At 50.2% G+C, this 19588-nt stretch overlaps 8 protein-coding genes across 8 annotated transcripts; 3 read left to right on the top strand and 5 right to left on the bottom strand.

Annotated features, from left to right (window-relative positions):
- Nucleotides 1–2: 2 nt before the first annotated feature.
- Nucleotides 3–2350, bottom strand: LY89DRAFT_220314 (Tcp11-domain-containing protein). The gene is made up of 2 exons (XM_018205937.1): nt 1369–2350; nt 3–1311 (listed from the first exon to the last, which is right to left on the bottom strand). Exons 1-2 carry the CDS (start codon nt 2200–2202, stop codon nt 145–147), a joined length of 2001 nt encoding a protein of 666 aa, XP_018066406.1. The 5' UTR covers nt 2203–2350; the 3' UTR covers nt 3–144.
- Nucleotides 2351–2994: 644 nt separating this feature from the next.
- LY89DRAFT_673839 (uncharacterized protein) lies at nt 2995–3861 on the top strand (the record flags this gene model as incomplete). Its single annotated transcript, XM_018213391.1, has 4 exons — nt 2995–3028; nt 3142–3440; nt 3494–3576; nt 3672–3861. The coding sequence occupies 4 exons, from the start codon at nt 2995–2997 to the stop codon at nt 3859–3861; spliced, it is 606 nt and encodes a 201-aa protein (XP_018066405.1).
- A 5093-nt stretch (nt 3862–8954) lies between these two features.
- Nucleotides 8955–10778, bottom strand: LY89DRAFT_688522 (uncharacterized protein). Its single transcript, XM_018215725.1, has 3 exons — nt 9690–10778; nt 9259–9595; nt 8955–9141 (listed from the first exon to the last, which is right to left on the bottom strand). The coding sequence occupies exons 1-3, from the start codon at nt 10285–10287 to the stop codon at nt 9093–9095; spliced, it is 984 nt and encodes a 327-aa protein (XP_018066404.1). The 5' UTR covers nt 10288–10778; the 3' UTR covers nt 8955–9092.
- Nucleotides 10779–11124: 346 nt separating this feature from the next.
- Nucleotides 11125–12173, bottom strand: LY89DRAFT_653693 (putative transcription initiation factor TFIID subunit 13). The gene is made up of 2 exons (XM_018212262.1): nt 11925–12173; nt 11125–11876 (listed from the first exon to the last, which is right to left on the bottom strand). The coding sequence occupies exons 1-2, from the start codon at nt 11983–11985 to the stop codon at nt 11485–11487; spliced, it is 453 nt and encodes a 150-aa protein (XP_018066403.1). The 5' UTR covers nt 11986–12173; the 3' UTR covers nt 11125–11484.
- Nucleotides 12174–12294: 121 nt separating this feature from the next.
- LY89DRAFT_624407 (DUF1242-domain-containing protein) lies at nt 12295–13133 on the top strand. Its single transcript, XM_018211045.1, has 4 exons — nt 12295–12341; nt 12418–12527; nt 12584–12668; nt 12716–13133. The coding sequence occupies exons 1-4, from the start codon at nt 12339–12341 to the stop codon at nt 12737–12739; spliced, it is 222 nt and encodes a 73-aa protein (XP_018066402.1). The 5' UTR covers nt 12295–12338; the 3' UTR covers nt 12740–13133.
- LY89DRAFT_709912 (uncharacterized protein) lies at nt 12943–13803 on the bottom strand (the record flags this gene model as incomplete). Its single annotated transcript, XM_018217791.1, has 1 exon — nt 12943–13803. The coding sequence occupies one exon, from the start codon at nt 13801–13803 to the stop codon at nt 12943–12945; it is 861 nt and encodes a 286-aa protein (XP_018066401.1).
- Nucleotides 13804–13843: 40 nt separating this feature from the next.
- Nucleotides 13844–14865, top strand: LY89DRAFT_688518 (40S ribosomal protein S23). Its single transcript, XM_018215724.1, has 3 exons — nt 13844–14041; nt 14112–14375; nt 14499–14865. Exons 2-3 carry the CDS (start codon nt 14117–14119, stop codon nt 14675–14677), a joined length of 438 nt encoding a protein of 145 aa, XP_018066400.1. The 5' UTR covers nt 13844–14041; nt 14112–14116; the 3' UTR covers nt 14678–14865.
- A 738-nt stretch (nt 14866–15603) lies between these two features.
- Nucleotides 15604–18303, bottom strand: LY89DRAFT_700006 (uncharacterized protein; the record flags this gene model as incomplete). The annotated part of the gene is made up of 3 exons (XM_018217095.1): nt 15604–17309; nt 17355–17765; nt 18072–18303. The coding sequence occupies 3 exons, from the start codon at nt 18301–18303 to the stop codon at nt 15604–15606; spliced, it is 2349 nt and encodes a 782-aa protein (XP_018066399.1).
- Nucleotides 18304–19588: the final 1285 nt, after the last annotated feature.

The following is a 19588-nucleotide window of genomic DNA, read 5'->3' as shown; positions in this document are numbered from 1 at the left end:
CGCCACCGATCGAAGGTAGACAACCTTGCTCCGAAGAATACTGTTCTGTCCAGATCAATGTCTGGTAACAATATCTTATTCGACTCTTGGCTCGACTTGCTGGAATGCATTGCTACAATGTAGTTGGACCTTGGAACAGGTTTCTCAATGCATAGCTTGATTGGTCTCATCGTCAGGATCAACGAGGTAAGCTAATGGTGCCCAGACTCTCCAGTGCAGAATTCCGATATGTGCGATTCGTGTGGCAACCTCAGAAATCTCTTCTTTCAGGCTGTTGGTCTGCGGAACCACTGTAGAGGGTCCATTTCTGGGGGTAGTAGCAGTCTCGAAAATTTGAAGGCTTGTCAAAGGTGTGTATGTCTCGATGAGTCGCTGAAGGACTGGGTACACCTGAGACAGAACATGCTGTTCAGCTTGTTGGTAGAACGATGATCTAGGATTCGAGAGATGAAATGCTAGATGAGATTCGAATTGAGGCAGACGGGTCAATGGTGTCGTTGTGGAACGGAGGATTTGAAGAGCCAGTGAGGAGGAGAGTGATGCCCACTTATCACTTGTGGATGATGAGGAGAGAATGGCCAGAAGAGATGATCGCACTTGGAAAGCCGAGTCTGAGGCAGGCATGGAGAGATACAGAGGTGTTGGTGGCAATGTATCTGGCGTTGATGCAGTGGACGAAGGCGAAGAGCGTGGGCTTGATGTTGCAGAGACATTCAGCCCATCCTCGACCTTCGGAACCCATATTTGCTTGCCCGAAGGATGTCTGATGAAATGGCCTCGCTCTTGAGCAAGATTTTGCTTGGCGAAATGGTGAGGTAACGGAACAGTTGGCGATGAAAGCATGGTGCTGTCTGCTGGCGATGCTGGTCGATTATAAGGAGATGTTACAAAGGATCCAGTTGGCGTGTCGTCGAATGTTGGATACCGCGGTTCTGGATTTCTGCTTGGTACGTCCAGATCTCGATAGAGTTTCATGCATATTTCGAGGTTGATCAAGTCTAGCATGTCAGAACGAAGCTTAGTCAGGCGTTCCTCATCGAACAAGAAAGTGTGGGGGAACAATTCCGACTTCGATGGCAGAGTGAGGTTCACGAGCGCCTTGATAAAGTCCCACGTATTGCCTTGAGAATGGGTCGAAGGGTCCAGATTTGGAATGTCTGGCAAGGCGCTCGCTCTTTTGAACCACGCGTGTGCTCCAGCAATATCGACTCTGCCCATAGCGATCTTCTTCATGAAGAATTTCTGTTCAAAATGAACGGTATCCTCAATGAGAAGCGGCCGCAAACAGCGAATTTGGTGATTTGCCACATCCTTCGTCACAGTTAGCATCCAGACAAGAGATCTCCAAACACACATTTAAATACTGACCAGTTTCATCGCTTCCAAGACACCAAGCAAATTCTTCATGCCGGCTACCAGCAGAGTCACGTCGCCGTTGCGGTCACCGTTGCTCAGCTGCGTGACCATCTCGTCCACCCAATTATCTCTCATGGGAGCACAATGGCATTTCAGGAGTTGCGACAACCACAAAGCCAATTTTACTAAATCTGCAACTCCTTTTCGAAATTGTTGCATAAGTAAATCGACATTGAAGGTCTCCTCGACAGAGGCACGATCTCGCTGGGGAACCAATGTTTCCAAGATTCCTCGAATGGCATTCAGAGTCGCGGGCAAGCACCATTCCGTATCGTCAACCTCTCTTTCGAATTGTTCTCGGTTCGTCATGTACTCTCGAAGCTGCGTTTGCATCGTGTCCCAGAAATTGTTGGCTTTCTCGGTCTTCCTTTTCCCTTTTTCGCCATCCAGGTTCGGTCTGAAGTGCAGATCTGGATCGAAGTTGATATCGTGACGCAGCTTTGGATTATTTACAATCTTGTTCACGTCGAGTTCGCTCAACGTCGCCTTGGTCACTGGAGGTTCCATTGCAGGACTTGGATTTCTCGTGTTTGGTCGGGGAGGTCGCTCCACGCTCGAGCCATAATGTCGATTTCTCGGCGACGGATTTCCTGCACTTGACTTGTTTTTTTGAGCTTCAATATCGTACCCTGCTTCCTCGATGTGGATGTCTATGGAATTCTGGGACCTGGATTCCCCGACCTGTGAAGTCGACATGGAACCATCGTTATTTGCGGGCGGGTTAGGATGTCCATTCGTTGCAGCAACACTATTCCCGCGCTCTCTCTTTCCCGCATCGGACTCCATTATTATTATATCCTCCCAGCCCAGCTGCGGACCTCGTCTAACCCCGAACTTTTTTTGCGATCAGGTGCTTTTCGTATCAGTCTGGGTACAATATCCTGAAATCGATGCCGCGGACGGTGAATGGGGCGGCGAAGATTGAGTGTTTCTGTGAGCCATTCATATCAGTATAGATCTCCATGGCAAACAAGGAACGAAGACTCTGTGTAAGCAGCAAGAGTCCTCGTGGGTCAGGAGCCGGATAGCTGCATGTCGCACCACCGACGTCCTTCGGTGGGCGAGTAGATGTCTCGAGGGCGGACGGGTAGTCGCCAGGTGAGAAAGAAAATAGTTTGTTTGTGTGTTGCAGAACGGGCGCATGCGACATACCTCTTCTTTCTGTGTCTCGCGAGAGAGCTTGTCTACCAGCCAAAAACCCGACTTTTCGTTTTTTGCCTACGTTCTACAACAGACCAATTGAGGGTACAGGAAAGGACTGGAATGGGGTCGAAGTCGCCCACGAAGGAAGTGTTTCGAAAGGAGCGTACTGCAATGACAAAGAACCTCCCAGATCAGGAAATGAAGGAGAAGGGACGGAAACAGATTAATGGGACAAGGAAGGAGAGAGGGAGGGAGGGAAGGAAGGAAGGAGGCGGAACTGGGATTGATTTTCCCCAAAAGTCGAAGAGGTGGTAGTGAAGGTGGTGGTAGTAGTAGTGAGGTAAGTAAGGTCGGTGAGGAAGGTGAGGTGAGGTGAGGTGAGGTGAGCTGCGGTGCGGTGCGGTGCGGTGTACAGTACGGGAGGAAGTAGTTGCTATGTGGTCTGGTATGCTGCTATGCTGCTATGCTGGTATGTACAAAGTGTCGATGCGTACCGGGAGAGCGTGAGACAGGAATGGAAGGAGCAGGGGGGGATGCCCTGAACCAATTTCAATACGCCGGCGGTGATATGACCAGTATCAGTATTCCTGCTCCAGAATCCAGAATCCAGAATCGAAATTATTGATGTGCCAAAAGGGAGTGCGGACGGCGGACGGGGGTCTCGAATCTTTAATAGCAATGCGACAAGCAACACACGGCCACTGAGTGATCTACAGACAGGACACAACCCAAAAGCAAGGCGGACTGGTGGAGATAGGGGTTGTGCTGTGGGTGCCCAGTTGCAAAACAAAGCAAGCACTGGAGGAGGAGGAGGAGGAGAGGAGGAGCAGCAACAGTCGTTGTCGGTCTGGAAGACAGGAGCCAGCTGTTTCCGTCTGTCTGTAAGTACCGTTCGGTGGAGTGGGCGAGGGTCGTTGAACGCTGAGGTAGGTAGGTAGGTGTCAGTCAGTTACCGGCAAGTGCAGGCTGGGCGCAGAAGTGGACGACGAGTCGAGTCGAGTGTACGCAACGCAGCAGGTAAGCGTGTGAGCAAGCGTAGAATAAAATATATTTATTATATTGACGAATGTCACATCACATCATATCACATATATACATCCTTCCGTCTCCAGCGCGGCGGGAGACCCGGTCGAGCTAAATAAGAGTGCAGTGGACTGGACTTTGCCGCTTCCTGGTCTTCCTGGTCTTCCTGGTCTTCCTGGTCTTCCTACCCTATGGATTTGTTCTGGAAGTCTGGCGCAGTGGCAGTGGGCAGTGGGCAGTCTAGTCTGGCTGGCACTTTCTGCACTTCTGCCCCCGTAATGATGATAATAATAATAAGAATACTCGTCGGCCTCTGAGTGGGAGTGTCGGTCATCGAAGTCGGTCGGGGCTTTCTCTTTCCTTACTCGTCATGGCCCATCTCATCTCGCTCGCCTCACTTTCTTCACTCTCGCTCGCTCACTCACACACTCTTTATTTGCCTCCCACGCCGATGACCTCGACCAAATTATAAACCACCGAACGCTCACCTCATCAAACTTTTCGTAAAAAGCAATACACACACACACACACACATGCAGGCTGCAGCCACCATGAGCCACGCTCGTAATCGCTCGCTCGTCTTGGACCTGCCCTCTCAGGCACCCAATATGCCAATGTATTGCATGAGGTCGCTTTATGCTCGGGCAAACCGGGAACAACAACGGAGCGTTCCACGCTGAAGCTGAACGCAGCCAGCATCATCACATTTAACTTCGGATCAAGTCAGAGAGAGAGTCAGTCAGGGAGGGAATCAGAGAGTCAGAGAGTCAGTCAACGTTGCAGACCCAATTCATCCGTCGCCCAGCGTCAAGCGAGCAACAACGGTGCTGCTCCTTCCAGAGAGAGTTTCATGGGTCTATGCCTGCGAAGCAACAGGTCTCAAGATTTATCATAAGTATAATTTACTGTACAGTATATCCCACCATCCTTGATCCTCGGCGACGGCGTGCATGCGAGCCTCCTGAGCGCAAAGTGCTGTGCTGCAAGCCTGCAAGACCGAAGGGAGGACGGCTGCTGCACACCCCCAAGGAACCCAACCCAGCCCAGCCCAGGCCCACTGAGCGCATCCCAGCCAGGAGGCCCCATCGCTACCGAGAAGGACCCTTGCGGCTGCATGATGCCCCTGGAAAGCGTTTCTGGATCCAGCTTGGCAGTGATTGCCCACTCGAGTTGCCTCACCTCACAGCCACTCACGCAACCCACGAAAATCCCCGTCAACGATCAAACACGATGTGGCAATTCGTCGGTACTCACTCTTTTGCGGACCACCAGGGACCCACAACTCCAGCCTCATCCAGCGACAGTGGTGTGTTTATATAAAGAGATATCAACGTCCTTCCTTGATTCCTCCAGCTCTTCTTGACATGTAACCATACACCATCTCGCGCCTTGGGAGCAGATCAGATCAGATCAGATCACCCTCCAAGCAGGATCGACTGGACTTCGCCCACCGGCTCACGAAAGAGAGAGGGAACGGAGTCGGTCACCTTTCGAGACGGGTGCGTACTGCAACTTCACGCTTGCAATAATGCAAGATCCCTTGGAATGCATGATTACGAGACTCGACACAGCTTCTGAGTCTGGACACACTCATGTTGGTCGGGCGTAAGTCCCAGCGTTTTTGCTTGATGAGATTCCTTCTCGAGATTACATCCGCATCCACAAGGTCACTTTCGGGGTTGTTTGTCCAAGATTACTGTCACTGGCGTTACGGGGTTCCGTGGGATATTTCAGCCACCTCGAAGGCCGTGACGGCATGAGCAACGTCGATTCGTCTTGACATTATGATATCGCCTATCTAGATCTTTGATCCGGGAGTGCTGAATCCAAGGATCGAGAGGCTCCCGTTCCATCCGTCTCTTGTCCTCGCTCTCCTCGGAGGACGCAACATAAGTCAGCAGCATTTTCGGGATTTCTGTCTCACTGCAGTTTATCAAACAAACCCCTCATTTCTTACAGGCTTCTCATACCCTCGAAACGGTCCACGGCATCCACAGACGCCCGACTTGTGTTTCCTATGTACACGGTTCCCGTCCGTGAAAGGGAGCAGGAGACTCTAGAGCCGCAAACGGATCACATCTCACAGTCCAATCGGCGACCAAAATCCGAAAAATGATCCTGGAACATCGAATTGACATTGTTGAAGAATGATAGACTATCTGTATTGGCCGTGCCGTCGATCTGTTCCAATCCAATATTTGGCACTGAGACCGAGACCATTGACGCTCTAGTGAGCCCAAGTGCAACGTTTAATGCGTGGATGCATATCGTTTCGGAAAACGAGGCGGACGAGATTAACCTTGCACGTGACACAAATGTGTGCGTGGGGTAGGGATAGGGATAGGAGCAAACTTGCAAAGAAATTCCTCGAGCGAATCGATGTTGCAGATCAGAAAACTTCTCAGCCTCATAGGGGAAGACTTAAAGTATGTTTGCGCCGTCCTGGCACAAGCAAAGAATATGTCTGAACTTCATAGTGAACGTTTAGCGAGGTCGCCTATCCCTGGACCCTGGACATGACTCCAGTCCAGCTCACTTCAGACTCTCAAACTTATGATCTGGCGATCCGTCGACAATTGTCGATAGGTCGTCGTCAGCAGTCCATTTCATCGTCACTTCTAGACTTTTCATGTTTCACATACACTGACTTCTCAATCAACCATTTTTTCCTGTACCCTGACTGTCTTTTTCCCCACTGAGTTGTCGTTCGTCTACTCGGTGTTCAACATCAAGGATGTACCCCGACGATGCAAAGATCAACAACTCAATCCCAGTGCGGGCGGAACTCTAGGATGAGGCTGCTCGGATAAGTCTACGAATTCGATTTCTTTCGGCATCTTATCCCGTCAAAGCTTGGACTTCCACACTCGCAGCATAGCGAGCATTCGGCAAGGGATTTGCTGGTCAACTATATCCACATTAAGATCACGAGTCGAGAAAGCTCTTGCAGTGATGCAACATTATTTTAAAGCCCCTCTAGCAATTTGCCGTGCTCATATGCAAGCATGAGTCAAGCCTTGCTGTCGTCCAGAATATACTGCCAGCAACGTTGCTATCCAGCCAAAGAAGCACCTCTCCAAGGCTAATCTCCATTTATCCTTTCTTCAGATTGAATTGAGGCTTACCAGTGAGATAGACTGTGCATATCTCAGTTGCATTAGTTGCCCCAAAGTCAAAGTGGACGATAACTTGTCACCTATGAAAGGGTTCGCTGGTTGCAACCATCCTCTGGGCAAACACTTTGCCATTATTTCAAGTCATCGAAGACCTATAGCTACCATGAGGCTTCACAAGGTCAATACATATCTGTGCATATACGGCAACGAGCTGCAGAACGACGACGGCTTTGCCCCTCCGACATGCAACCAAATCTTAGGCGAAACCCTCTTGCCTCTTCACAGCGAGCGCTAGACCTATGATTTCCCAAGGCTTAGAGTCGAAAGACATATCTGCACTCTCGAACCTACATGAGCTGACTTTAGAGGCGACTCTGCTCCTCTCTTGCAGCAGCCAGCTCGCCTCTTGACGTCTCTCCGCTTCGCGGAGCTTCCATTCCAATGACTCGGTACCAACCAGCACTGACTCAGAACGCACATCTCCAACTACGAGAAATGAGTGGCAAAGCGGCGACTAAATGCATAATGCGGCTTCAATCACATTTTACGAAAATTGTTTGTGTCCAGTTACTGCAGGGTTTTTTTTCTGCGTTGCCTCAATGGTCTCCAACTAGTGATGGCGCAGCTTTTGGGTGGGCGTAATCCGATTCGTTGGTTCTGTATGCAGGCGAATGGCATCTCATTCGTTCGTGAGATGCAAGTGGCAGCTGAAGCTCAACAAAATATTTTGAGCGCGACTTTGGCATGTGTGAAGGACATGGAATTTAGATGATGTTGGGAGAATGTCAATCTATGTTTTGGGGGAAGGAAGTCTTTCTTCTCGGAGCAGAGTCTTTGAGTTCGTTTGGTTGGCGCTTTTCCATCCTGCGTTCGTGTATATTGTAAAGTTTGGGATACAAGATTTATTCCAGAGTTTGTGGGATATTCTAAGTAGGGTAGTTCGCAAGTGCGAACTCATACTTCAAGGATAAAGTGGTGAAAGAAAGATCTAAAAGTTCTTTCCTATCTCGAAACATCTTCTCCTCTCGGAATTCCTGTTTCCATGACCCTGCATTTCAAGATCATATTTTATATCCCAATTTTTATAATATCTCATATGGTGTATGTTGCGGTTTAAGCTTGCTTCTTATTTACTATGCCTCTTAAAAGATTAAATGGATTAATCAAGAAAATTGGAAGTACTGCAAGATAGGCGGAAGAGATCAGGAATGTATTTTCACATGTTCAAATAGAGAACCACCTGTTACTGTTATCTGCATTCAATTTCCTCCCAACCACTCTCAGAACCCATGCCTGAGATGCTGTGCAGATTCTCAACATTGTGTAGAAATTTATGCCCATGTCTACGCCCAGCTGCTGAGAGGCATTCATGACGGAGTCATTTCCACTCACGAGCTCAAGAAAAAGAATCTACAGCAAGAATAAAATCAAGCTTGGTCGCAACAGCATCCGAATTAGATACATGGGGGCACTTTTCAGTACAATCAAGAACCTCTTTACCTCTAGCCTATAGATGGTATGCAATTTCTATATCCAATACCGGCACGCCAACCGAAACAATCCAAACACCTCTCCTATATCCATGTCTTAACCGCCATGCAAATATACCGCAATTACCATCCCATGATAGCAACTCTTCTACTGCAGAAAAATCACTCTCCTTTGCAAGCGAACCGTGGGAATCACAAAATCGCTCACCTCGACCCCACGACCCCCTCAGCCTCGTCTCGACGAAGAAGTCCCTCACCAGCACCAACTTCTTCACCTTCCTCTCCAAGCCCATCCTCCCCACTCAAAAGCCGCATCTCCTCCTCATCCTCATCCCCTTCCTGCCGTCCCCGTCCCCGTCCCCGACCCAAAACACCCATCTCCTCTTCCTCGTCAACCACCACCCTCCCCCTCTGCCCCTGATCTCCCCCCTGCCGCCCAACCGCAACAAAAACCGCACTCCCGAGAATCAAGCCACTCCCGCATAAACTCCACCATCCCGGCACGACGCCGAATACGAGTCTATCGAGTCCCAGCGCAAACAGCATATTCGTATAAATCATATTCGTCGCCCTGCTCCCTCCGCCCGCATCATCGGCCAGGCCTTTCGTGAGGAGATACTGCATGACGAAACCGCAGACGCCGAGGAAGAGCAGCATGGACCATTGGCGGGTGTCTGCTGGGAGGGCGAAGTGGAGGGTGGGGGATATGCCCAAGGGAGAGGAGAGGGAGAGGGCTAGGGTGGAGATTAGGGTGCAGTAGAGGGAGAAGCTGTGGGGAGGTTAGTGCGTGGTTTTATTGGGGGGGGGAAGGGAGTGAGGATTGGATCTTTGGTAGTGGGATAAAATTTGTGAGGAGGCATAGGTGAGAGGAAGCGAAGAGAGGAGGCCAAGAGAGGGGTGATTACTAGTTTACTGATAGTAGGGGGTGGGCCCGCGTGCCGATCCAGCGGATGCTGTGGGTTGGTTGTTAGTGTGGGTTTTGATGAGTGGGAGGAGGGAGGAGTGGAGGAGTGGCGCGTAGGGCTGATAGGACGAAATGGGTTTAAGAAGGTAGAAAGAAGGAGACGTACGAAGTAAAAGCTCCTGCGGAGCCGAGGACGCCAATCATCGCTACCACGACGGCTGATAATCGTTGGCCTGAGGTTGGGGTCGGAAATCCTGATTCTTCCACGGACGAAGTGGTGGTGTTTGCCGGTACAGTGACATCAGGTGAGGCAGAGGAAGAAGAAGTGAAGAACGAGGTTGGACGAGCAATCATCACGACGCCCAGGAGCGAGATCAGACTTGCGTACTGGGCGGAGCGGGGGAAGGGTTCGTGGAGGAAGAGGTAGCAGCCGTAACTCGCTACCGAGGGAGCGAGGAAGGTGATTACCACTGCGTCTGCTACGGGGAGGTATTGTAGGGAATCTGTTGTGTGTTAGCATTTATCTGCTATCCATTCCGAACTTGAAGGGAATAGAAAGGGAAGGGAAAGGAGAGAAGAGAAAGAAAAAAGACATACAATACATCCCAAATATCCCAAAGAACCCCGTGACACTCCTCGCAACCAACAACGCCCTCACGCCCCTCTTCCCCAGCGGAAAATCCGGAACCCGCGTCCACCACATCCACGCCGTACAAAACAGGACCGTCAACCCCTGTCTCGCGAACAGCACCTGGAACGGATGCATACCCTCTCCTTCCAGCTCCAGCAGTCTTGTCGTGACGTTCATCAGCGCGCCGAAGAGTTGCGAGAACGTTACTAGGAATAAACCCTGGTTCTGCTGCCATATTTGGTGGAGTGCGGATTTCCACGTTCGTGGACCCTGGAGAGAGGAGGGATGGGGATGAGGATGGGGTGGGTAGGGAGATACGGAGCGGGGGCGAGCGAGCGAGGAGATGGTGCTGATTGAGAGGCGGCGGAAGGCGTCTGGGTCTAGGAGGGAGGAGGCATATGTTGCTTGTTTTGGCGAGAGGAAGGAGGAGGTTGTGGTGGTGGTTCCTCCGTTGCCGTTGAGAGCGAGGTCAAAGTGCGAGGGGAGGGAGTGGGAGTGGTCTTCATCGTCGAGGAGGATTTTGGTCGTTGATGAGGTCTGGGGGAGCTGGGTGTATTGTGACATAATCACTTGGATTCATTGCAGTGTGCAGTAGCGGCAATTTATATAATCTGACTTGACTGGCTCTTGTGTGTGTCTAGTAGAAAACGAAAGAAGAGGGTCTAGAGAACTATGCTGCTTAGTAGCGATAGACGCAAGAATTGAAAGAAAGTAATTCAATGTAAAGCTAAGTTCCAGCCTCGAGTCTGATGTGCTGTGCAAAGAAAGTGAGGTGCGGCGGGCGTCTGGGGTGTAAAATAGAAAATGGGGGATAAGAACATTAGCAAATGGTGAAGCGGGTAGTGTGGGGCATTGGGAGCTGGACTTGGACATTGTTGGAATAGGTCCGGCCAGCTAACACAATTGGCCGGTCGGTACTGCATCATGAAAAAGTCGAGCAAGTAGAGTAGAGAAAATTGTTAAGAGATTGCTCAATGGGCATTGTGATCCACTTGGAATTGCAAAGACTGAGTAATGGTTAAAGGATGGAATTGATGAACTCATGAACATGGAACGTTTGAATAGAGAAGAAACATGAATTGAAGGATCGGATGTCAGTCAGCGTTCGAGACTTTTAGACGGCTCATGCAGGCAACTTACAGAGGAGGGGTTGATATGGGTGGGGATTGGTTGATATCACATGCATGATTGGCACAATGGATGCCGGAACGGGCGAATTGACTCCGAAGTCGCTGTTGCCGCTGTCGCGTGCCTCAATATTGCACGTCCCGAAAGGTATAAGAAGTTGTTGTCAGTGCTCGATGGTAATCTGCAATGCTGGGGGAATTAGTAGGAAGGCGGGGTAAGTATTGCTGTGCCACAATTCGTCAGTTCACAAAAAATCAGAGTGGGGAAGAAGTTGTTGAAATCATTGATTGTCTTTCAAATGCAGAAAAACATGAGAAGAAGTCTTCGGGTATCAGCGCTTCTGAGATGCACCAGTTCCATAAACTCCTCCATAATGCTTCCGGACCTCAAGACGCCATTGAAATGCAAATATCATCGCTGTAATGTAGAAACCATTTTCGTAGAATGTGAGAGCGATAAAGAACGGCTGTTGCCCAAAGTCGTCTCCAAACAGTGTGAACTGGAGGAAATGTCTGGCAGAGGTCAAAACCTGGTGGTGTCGAGCGTTAAAGGATCTTAATAGTTGGGGGTATGGTCGATTGTTGAAGAACGAAAGGGAAATCGTAACAGTCGTAAAGCGTCCGTGGCCAACAATCACTTGCCAGCACCAGTACCTGTGCTCTTTCCGCCAATGGTCCTCGCATCAAGCTCCATGTCATCATCAGCATCTCCAAGAGGTTCCTCCTCGAGAGCCTTCACGTTGGACTTTGTAATCTTATCATCGTTCTGATCAAGTAGCTTCCGAGCAGCCTCGATTTGAGTCTTCTTGTCCATCGTCTCCTCGATCTTGCCCAGGTAATTTGGATTCTTACGGCAGGCGAATTTGATATCGTCGAGTTTGATCTTTTGGCGGCCAGCAAGTTGGGCGGAACGTTGTGCTTCGAAGCAGAGTTCGGTAATGAAGTCGGTCATGAGCTCGTCGAAAACCTTCTTTGTATCTTCCAGAGAGTTTGGTACATCGCCATGGGCGAACAGGAAGTGTTGGACTGGAGAGAATTAGATAGGGCATTATATCATAGATCTGATAGACTTACGTTCTTGGTCAGAGAAATTCTGCTGGCCACGGTTTCGACCGACTCGAGCGCGAGGTTCCATAGCTACCTTCTTCGCCTTGGTCTCCTTCTTGTTGGTCTGATTGTTGTTGACTGTTGCCTCCTTGTTCTTCTTGCTGATGGTAACCTTTGCGCCTTTCTTGGTCTTCTTGACAACAGGATTGCGACGCTTACTGTAGATCGAATTTCAAAAGTCAGTGTTGTGATTCAAAGATCTTTGGAAGACTTGTTGGTGAGGAGTTTGGAGCTTTGAACCTACGGAGCGGCCGCGTCGTCCCGGGATTTAGCCGAGTCGGTCATCGGAGCGGCGGAAGTAATATCCGACATGATTGCTGATTTAGTGGACAACAACGTTGATTCTCGAGATCTCGCGACAGTTGAGAAAGAAGTTCGAAGATGGTGAGTTGCGAAATTTTAATGAGGACCTGGTGAATTCAAGAATCTCGCTAGCATATCCACTAACTCAGCTTCGCAGACTGCTCTCTTCAATTTCCAGTCCGCACTCCTTGTGCTCCTCCTCCTCGTCTGCACATGCGCCTACTGTCATCAACTCTTCCCAGCCCTTATGGATAGGAAGAAAGAATCGTATGTTCTACAGTCTATTCTTGGCAGAGTTGCGCATTTTACTGATTCTGCTCTAGGCCGCTATGGGGACCACTATGGAAGTGCGCTCGAGTGGGAGAACGATTAAGTCCATATGTTAGCATATGTTGTGTCATCTTTGCGGTATGTTACATCTATCTAAGCCGTGATGTACCTGCTCATCAGTCCAGGTCCGTCTCTTCATCGGTGCATAAGAAATCCGGGGAACTGGCGTTTGGGGTACGGGTACGGGGAAGATATTAGGCACTCGTCAACGAATGAACATACTTGGAGGAGTAATTGAATTACAGACACGAAGTTTTACTGCTTCCATAAAATATCAACCAAGACACCTTGAGCCTCGACCGTCCTATTCCATGCAACGCCATCGCTATGTTGTTCCCAAAGTCCATCCAAATCATTCATGATAACTCGTCCTAGCACTCGCAGTTTCATTCTCACCCCAAATATCCCGACTCTCCTGCTCCACAGCCTTCATAGCCTTAGCAACCTCCTCCAACTTAGCAACCACATCCAACACCCCCTCATTAACCCTCTGAAAATACCTATCATTAGCTTCCCTCCTCTTCCTCGCCAATAAAATATCCGCCTCCGTCTCCTCCTCCAACTGCGTCCCCACAGCCTCCGTCCCCGACACCGCAGCATTCCCACTACTCCCGGGCCTCCCACTCCCACTCGGAACCGTACTCGCCCCCGTAGCATCAAGTACACTCCTCCCCTCACTCCCCAGAGCACCAACACCTCTACTCCCACTCAGCCCCTTACTCTCCCGATCCGCATTCTCCACCACATCATCCGCCTCACTCCTTGCCCACGCCTGCGCCAGCTCAATTTGCGCTGCCCGCAGCCCCTCGAGCGCCCTCGCATGTTCCTGCCCAAAAACATGCGTCCCGCTCACAGCGCTCAGCTCGACCTCCTCCAACGTGCTCTGCATCTCGGCCCAGAGCGCATCCGTCCTATCAGCCTGTTTCTTGCCTTCCGCGTCGTGCAGTTGTCGTGGGAGCGCAGCTGCTCGGGTGACGTTTACGGACGCGGAGTCAGATGTTGGCCCGTCCATTGCGCGGGATGGGAGTTGAGGGCCCAGTTGCGAGCGTTGCCGGATGAGGGGTGCTCTGGAGGGGATGAGCGAGGTGTTTGGTGCTGCGGCGGGGACGACGCCTGGGAGGGAGACGTGGGAGGCATTTTGAGAGGGGGGACCGAGGAAGAGGGAGGGAGGAGGTTCGCGGAGTTGTTTTGGTTTCGATTTCGGTGAAGACATGGTGTACTACATTATTATTTGAATCTGCAGTCCATGATCGTTCAATTCGTATATCTTTTAGTCTTGGAGCTTGTACCAGCCGGAAGAACGTAAGTCCGATTGGCTTGCGAGTGGGGTGGCATGACAAACTCGACTTAGCGTGCGCACCAAAGTAATTCAAAAATTGAACCCACGAATTTGCACCTCACGACGACAACGACAACCCTTCCAACCAAACACCCCATATCGCCATAAACCGGTACTTCTTCCCCTCCCCAACCTCCTCTCACGAACCTCAAATTCAAATTCTAACCCACCTGCCTGTATAGCAATCATGGGTAAAGGAAAGCCCCGTGGTCTCAACGCCGCCCGCAAGCTGCAAAATCACCGCCGCGAGCAACGCTGGGCCGATCTCTCGTACAAGAAGCGCGCGCTGGGAACGGCATTCAAGTCCTCGCCCTTCGGAGGCTCCTCGCACGCCAAGGGAATCGTTCTCGAGAAGGTTGGTGTCGAGGCCAAGCAGCCCAACTCTGCTATTCGGAAGTGTGTCAGGGTGCAATTGATTAAGAACGGAAAGAAGGTTACTGCTTTCGGTATGTCTGCGACTTCATATTCTACTGGATGGAAGGGATGGAAGAGAGAGATGAGGAAGGGATACAGATGTGGCGAAAAGTGATGGAAGACATGGAACAATGGCTAATGTAAAACTACCACAGTACCCAACGATGGTTGTCTCAACTTCGTAGACGAGAACGACGAAGTGCTCCTCGCCGGATTCGGTCGCAAGGGCAAAGCCAAAGGAGATATCCCCGGTGTGCGATTCAAGGTCGTCAAGGTCTCTGGTGTCGGTCTGTCTGCGCTCTGGAAGGAGAAGAAGGAGAAGCCTAGATCGTAGAGAGAGGGGTGTTTCTGGTGTTATTTACATTTGCAAAGGATGCATTGGGCTCTTTGAAGATTTGAGCTTTGCATTCATGGTCATGGAATAAAAAATACTTGATCACCAACACCACAAATCGAGGACTTTGAGAACAAATTGTGCTGTTGTGTGATATCCGAGTGCAATGAGAATTATGCCTGGATCAAGGTGTTCGTCTATTCCTGCAACAAAGTGGTCGATTATGCCTGGAATTACATACATGTCTATTCTTAAACCAAGTTGGTACAATGAATGTCATGCCTAAAAGCTACACATCTCTCTATCCCCCAACAAACCGATACAACGAAGACCACCCCCTCGCAACATATCTCCTATCTTTACAGCACATTGCCAAATTCCTTGATATGAACCTCCACCGGACCTAAACCTCCGGATCGGATCCTCCAGTCCTATATCCCCTTTTGGCAAACCCATACCTGCTTTGCTTTAAATGAGCACATTAAGCTTAAATTTCCCAGGTTCTAGGTACATATCAAAACTCCTCGCAAACCCTTGAATGGACTGTCGATGTTGCGAAGAGATGTATCATGGTAGCTGACTCTGCCATAGTCGAGATTCTCGTAGATAGAGCCCGTACACTATTCCGGTATGAGGTTCCGGATGGGAGAGAGAGCTTTTCCTGGAATAAATGAACCTTGATTTCTGAAGCGGTACTGCTTATTCTCTCGATCATGGTGTTCGTGTTCAGACATTTCAGCCATAGCCTTTCTTTCTCTAAAATATGTACGGTATAATTAGATCTACAGATTACCTATCGATCCAGCCAGCCATCAAGAATTATAATCATCTCTCCTTTCACCAAACCACCAAACCACCACTCTCCTTCACAAAGGGTATAATAAAAGAACGACACGAAGAGTAAATAAACATCCACCACACCACATCTAATTCCCACCACCGCCTTGAACAAGCTGTTCCTTAGCCACCCCCGGCCCCCTCCCCAAAACCGCCTTCGGACTCAACACAGCCATGACCCTCTGTCCACTGCCCACCGCCTCGACGGGATACCCGTAGCTCCCCAACTCGACACCAATCAAGCTCTCGTAATCCCTCACTATGGTCGAGTTCACAGCTTCCACACTCCTGTAATAGAGTTCCGTGTCCGCAACGCCGTTGCTGACATCAATGCCCTTGAAGCTGAAATCTTGACTCGTACTTCCGAAGCCGGTTGCTAGACCGATGTTCGGGTCTGCGAAGTAGGACGCTGAGCCATTTTGCGTGGTGCTGAGTGAGGTTCCCGAGAAGCCTGATACGAGCGGTGCGCTCTTTGGTAGTTGTGCGAAAGGTTGTAGACCGGTTGGGAAGACGGGTGTGCCTTGGATATCTAGATCTAGACCTCTCACAATAGTTGCGCCAATGGTGTAATTTCCGCTCGGATAGACGAAGTAGCTTGTGTTGGCATAGAGAGGGTAGGAGTAGGAGGACTTGTAGTACGTTCCACCTGATGATTCGTCGAGTCCTGTTGTGGTTTGGTCGTTAACTTGAATGGCGCCAAAGTCGGTGTATTGTCCGTAGTTTGTGACTGCGAGGTTTTGCGTCCAAGTCACGGTCTGAGTTCCGTTTTGAGTCGTGATCGAGGAAGAGACTGAGAATGTTCGCTTGACGTCTGTCGTGTATGTAAGAGTCTCGTTCGCGCCCGTGGCATTCTGCGTGAGAGACTGTGAGAGCGTAATCACAGGCTCTGGCTGAACAAGGGTAGGCGCATCCCCAGTGGTTATGGAGCTCTCATCGTCATCAAGCCAGACGAATACCTTTCCTGTAACATACCATGAAGCACCGACAGTCTTGGTAAGTGTGCCACTGGTCTTGCCATCATCATCAATGCCAGCAACTCGTATTTCGAAAGTATGTTGAGCTCCATCGCAGAGAATAGGTAACCAGGGTGTAATGTCAATTTCATGCTCCCGCAGGTCAAAAGCGTCAATCCCAACAATCGGTCGCCACAACCCTGGAACTACACCTCCTGTAAAGATGACTGGGAAGGGCCACTGTACGCCAGCAAGTTGCCCATCGATCAATACCTGAACTTCACGGAAGGGCGAATAGCCGTAAAGTGTGCCGTCGTAGGGGACAAAAGTATTGACATCAGATTGCAGGACATTTGACCACCAGAACTCTTCCGTTGCTTGTCCGCAGGCTGACACAGAGAATACCGCTCGGTTGACGTTTCGTGGAAAGCTTATTGTATTCGTGGCGTTGTCAGACGGTAAGGTGAAAAGACTAGCTTGGTTGGCGGCTCCCTGTCTAGCGGAAATGGGGACAATTAAGTCTGCTGGTTCTACCGTTTCTTGACTAGTGAAGAAGGTTGCTGTCAGTGTCGTGTTGTAATAGCCAGTATAGGTCGAGTCTATCAAATTCCCGAGGTCGAAAATAAGCTTTTGAGGCGTGTTCCAGAAGTACATAAACTCAGACATGTCCTTGATGTACTCCCATCTGATACCGTTCACAGTGGGCTCTGCGGTAGATGTCCGCCACACCTCGGTATCGTTGAAGTACATAAGGGCAAGCCTGTCAAACTGACGACCTTGCGATGTAACCGTGAAATTCATGCTGACTCGGTTGAAGTCGCAACTTGGCGGCGTATACTCTCCTGCATCATGTTAAACTTGCGCCATTCAAAGTCTTCGCTACTTACCAACAAAGGGTATCCCGTAGCTGTATCCGAAAGAATGAACCATCAAAGTAACCTGGCAGCTACCTGTGGTTCCAGACTGGGCGATGGTTGTTGTATTCTCGGCTCCATCGTCTGAAGTGGTTTCGTCTGTTGCCCCTGAAGGTGTGAGTACAGGCTGGTAGACCTGAAAGTCTTCAAGCACTGCAGAAGAGGATGGTGTTGCGGAAGGAGCTGCAACTGCATACTTCACAAGGTCGAAAGATGCTGAAGAGATCTCGTCAACCGGCCACTGCTCGACTGTCGCTGGTAAACACGTTCCAAGGAGGAAAGTCAAAGCTACACATGCACCGAGGATTGCGAGAAGTAGGCTCTTTAGCCCAGTTGAGCTACGTCTAGGGTTGGAGTTCGACAGAATTGTCTGACCAAGTAATGCTTCCTTCTCCGTCCTGCTTTCGATGATTGGGGACTCCTTGGCGTGTGCCGTCGCTATGCTATCTGATTTCATGTCGAGTATATCTCTGTTGGCATTTGGTGGCATCGTGATGGACTGCTGGAGGTACTTGAGCTTCTTTGAAAGAAAAGCTTTTAGTGAAAGTAGGGCTCAACGTGTTCCACAGACCAGTTAGACTTAGAATGTCGATTATCTGCGGGATGACCGAGCTTAGTTATCGTTCGAGAGGTAGAGGTGGTCCCAGTAACGCTTTCTTGCGTCTGTTGCTAGTTGTTGTCCAGCGAAACGGCCTTGGAAATAGTTGAAGACAGCGAATTCGTCTCTTGTCATCACATATGATGTTGGTTGCGCTTCGATCTTTCTCCAGATATCCGCTATTGCAGTCTCGAGAATATGCACCACAGTCGGGTCTTGCGCGCTTTCTGCACTGTCTCTAGCAGCCTCGAGAGCCTGAATCACAGAAGTGATGGCTGGGCCGGACGGCGACTGTCCTGTACCCCCATAGTTATTACCACCCATACTCATTAACGATAAGAATGAGACAGCGGGGCTTGGGAGGATAAGGGTAATGTTGATGTTGATAAATGTCAAGGGGAGTGAAACAGGAAGGTGTGAGTTCGGCTTGAAAAACATTGCGGGGGAGTAGCGTTTAAGGAGGCGACCACAGCATATAAAGCCTCAAGTTAAGCATAAGAAGATGCAAATTGCAGTGGGAGGGATGTGGAAGGGGACACGGATATCGGCCGTGTCAGGCAGGAAGAAAGACTGGTTGTGTGACCTTGAAAGAAGCTGAGGCGAATCTGACTGGGTGGCCAAGAGCAACTCGCCAGGCATAGGAAGCGCCTCTTATTTGTTTCTTTTGCAAGTAAAGGATCAGATCACCCATGGGTCACACACGAGCAAGGAAGTGAAGAGGTGACAACTCACTAAAAGCGGTATGCAGCCGGCTCGAAACTGCCCTCGTAAGGCGAAAGGGCAGCTTCTGGCCCTATGAGATGGAGTAACCCTTGTTTCGAAAGGGAGCCACGTCCGGGACAGTAGCTTGAGGCTTCGGGAATAGCGTGTAAGACGCACAGGCTTTTTCAAGCTGTGGATACAGACAGACGCGGACGACTCGGTTCGGGTTGTCTTGGTATGGTTTCCTTGAGCTCAGAGGAATCTGTGGAGGCTTGACGCCGTTGAGTGGTCAACACGCTTAGGTCGGGACACAGGCGAGAAAGGGGGAATACCTCGGGCTCGGTGATAAGTTGGAGAGGAGGGACGAGGAGGGTCAGACAGGCAATTGACAATGAAAAGAAAAATGGGCGTGGGTGGTAACACTGGATTGAGTAATGGCTGCTTGTGGATATGCTCTCCCCTCAAGATTGCTGCGGCAATGCGATCCCGATCTGAGCCTGGAAGATGGGTGGGTTGGTGGACTGGTGGGCTGGTGGGCTGGTATTGGGGCAGACGTGGGCCTGTGGCCTCAGATGCGTGCGAGCGAGGAGTAGGACGATGTCCGTTACGGCCCCCCCTCGATCTCGGCACGTAATCAACCTGAGTAATGCACGAGGGTCAATGAGAAACGGCTGACTTGTCCGTACCGGTAGCAGGCCGGACTATCTGATAAGTTTTGTGCAGCTCAGGAATCCTTGGGACGAGGTGCCGTTGACAATCTAGAGACGCAGCTCTGCCTGATGCATCTAACAATAGCCGCCTGATATTGACTCAAGGCTGAGCTGTGTGAAGTTGAGGTGAGGTGAGGTGACCCGAGAAAACAGAACGACGTTGATGTTGTTCAGGCTCAAGTCGGTTGCGCTCCGAC

The sequence above is a fragment of the Mollisia scopiformis genome (genome assembly GCF_001500285.1).
Source record: "Mollisia scopiformis unplaced genomic scaffold LY89scaffold_22, whole genome shotgun sequence".
Taxonomy (NCBI): domain Eukaryota; kingdom Fungi; phylum Ascomycota; class Leotiomycetes; order Helotiales; family Mollisiaceae; genus Mollisia; species Mollisia scopiformis.
Note: the sequence above shows the minus strand (reverse complement) of the source record. Positions and strands in the feature narration are given on the sequence as shown.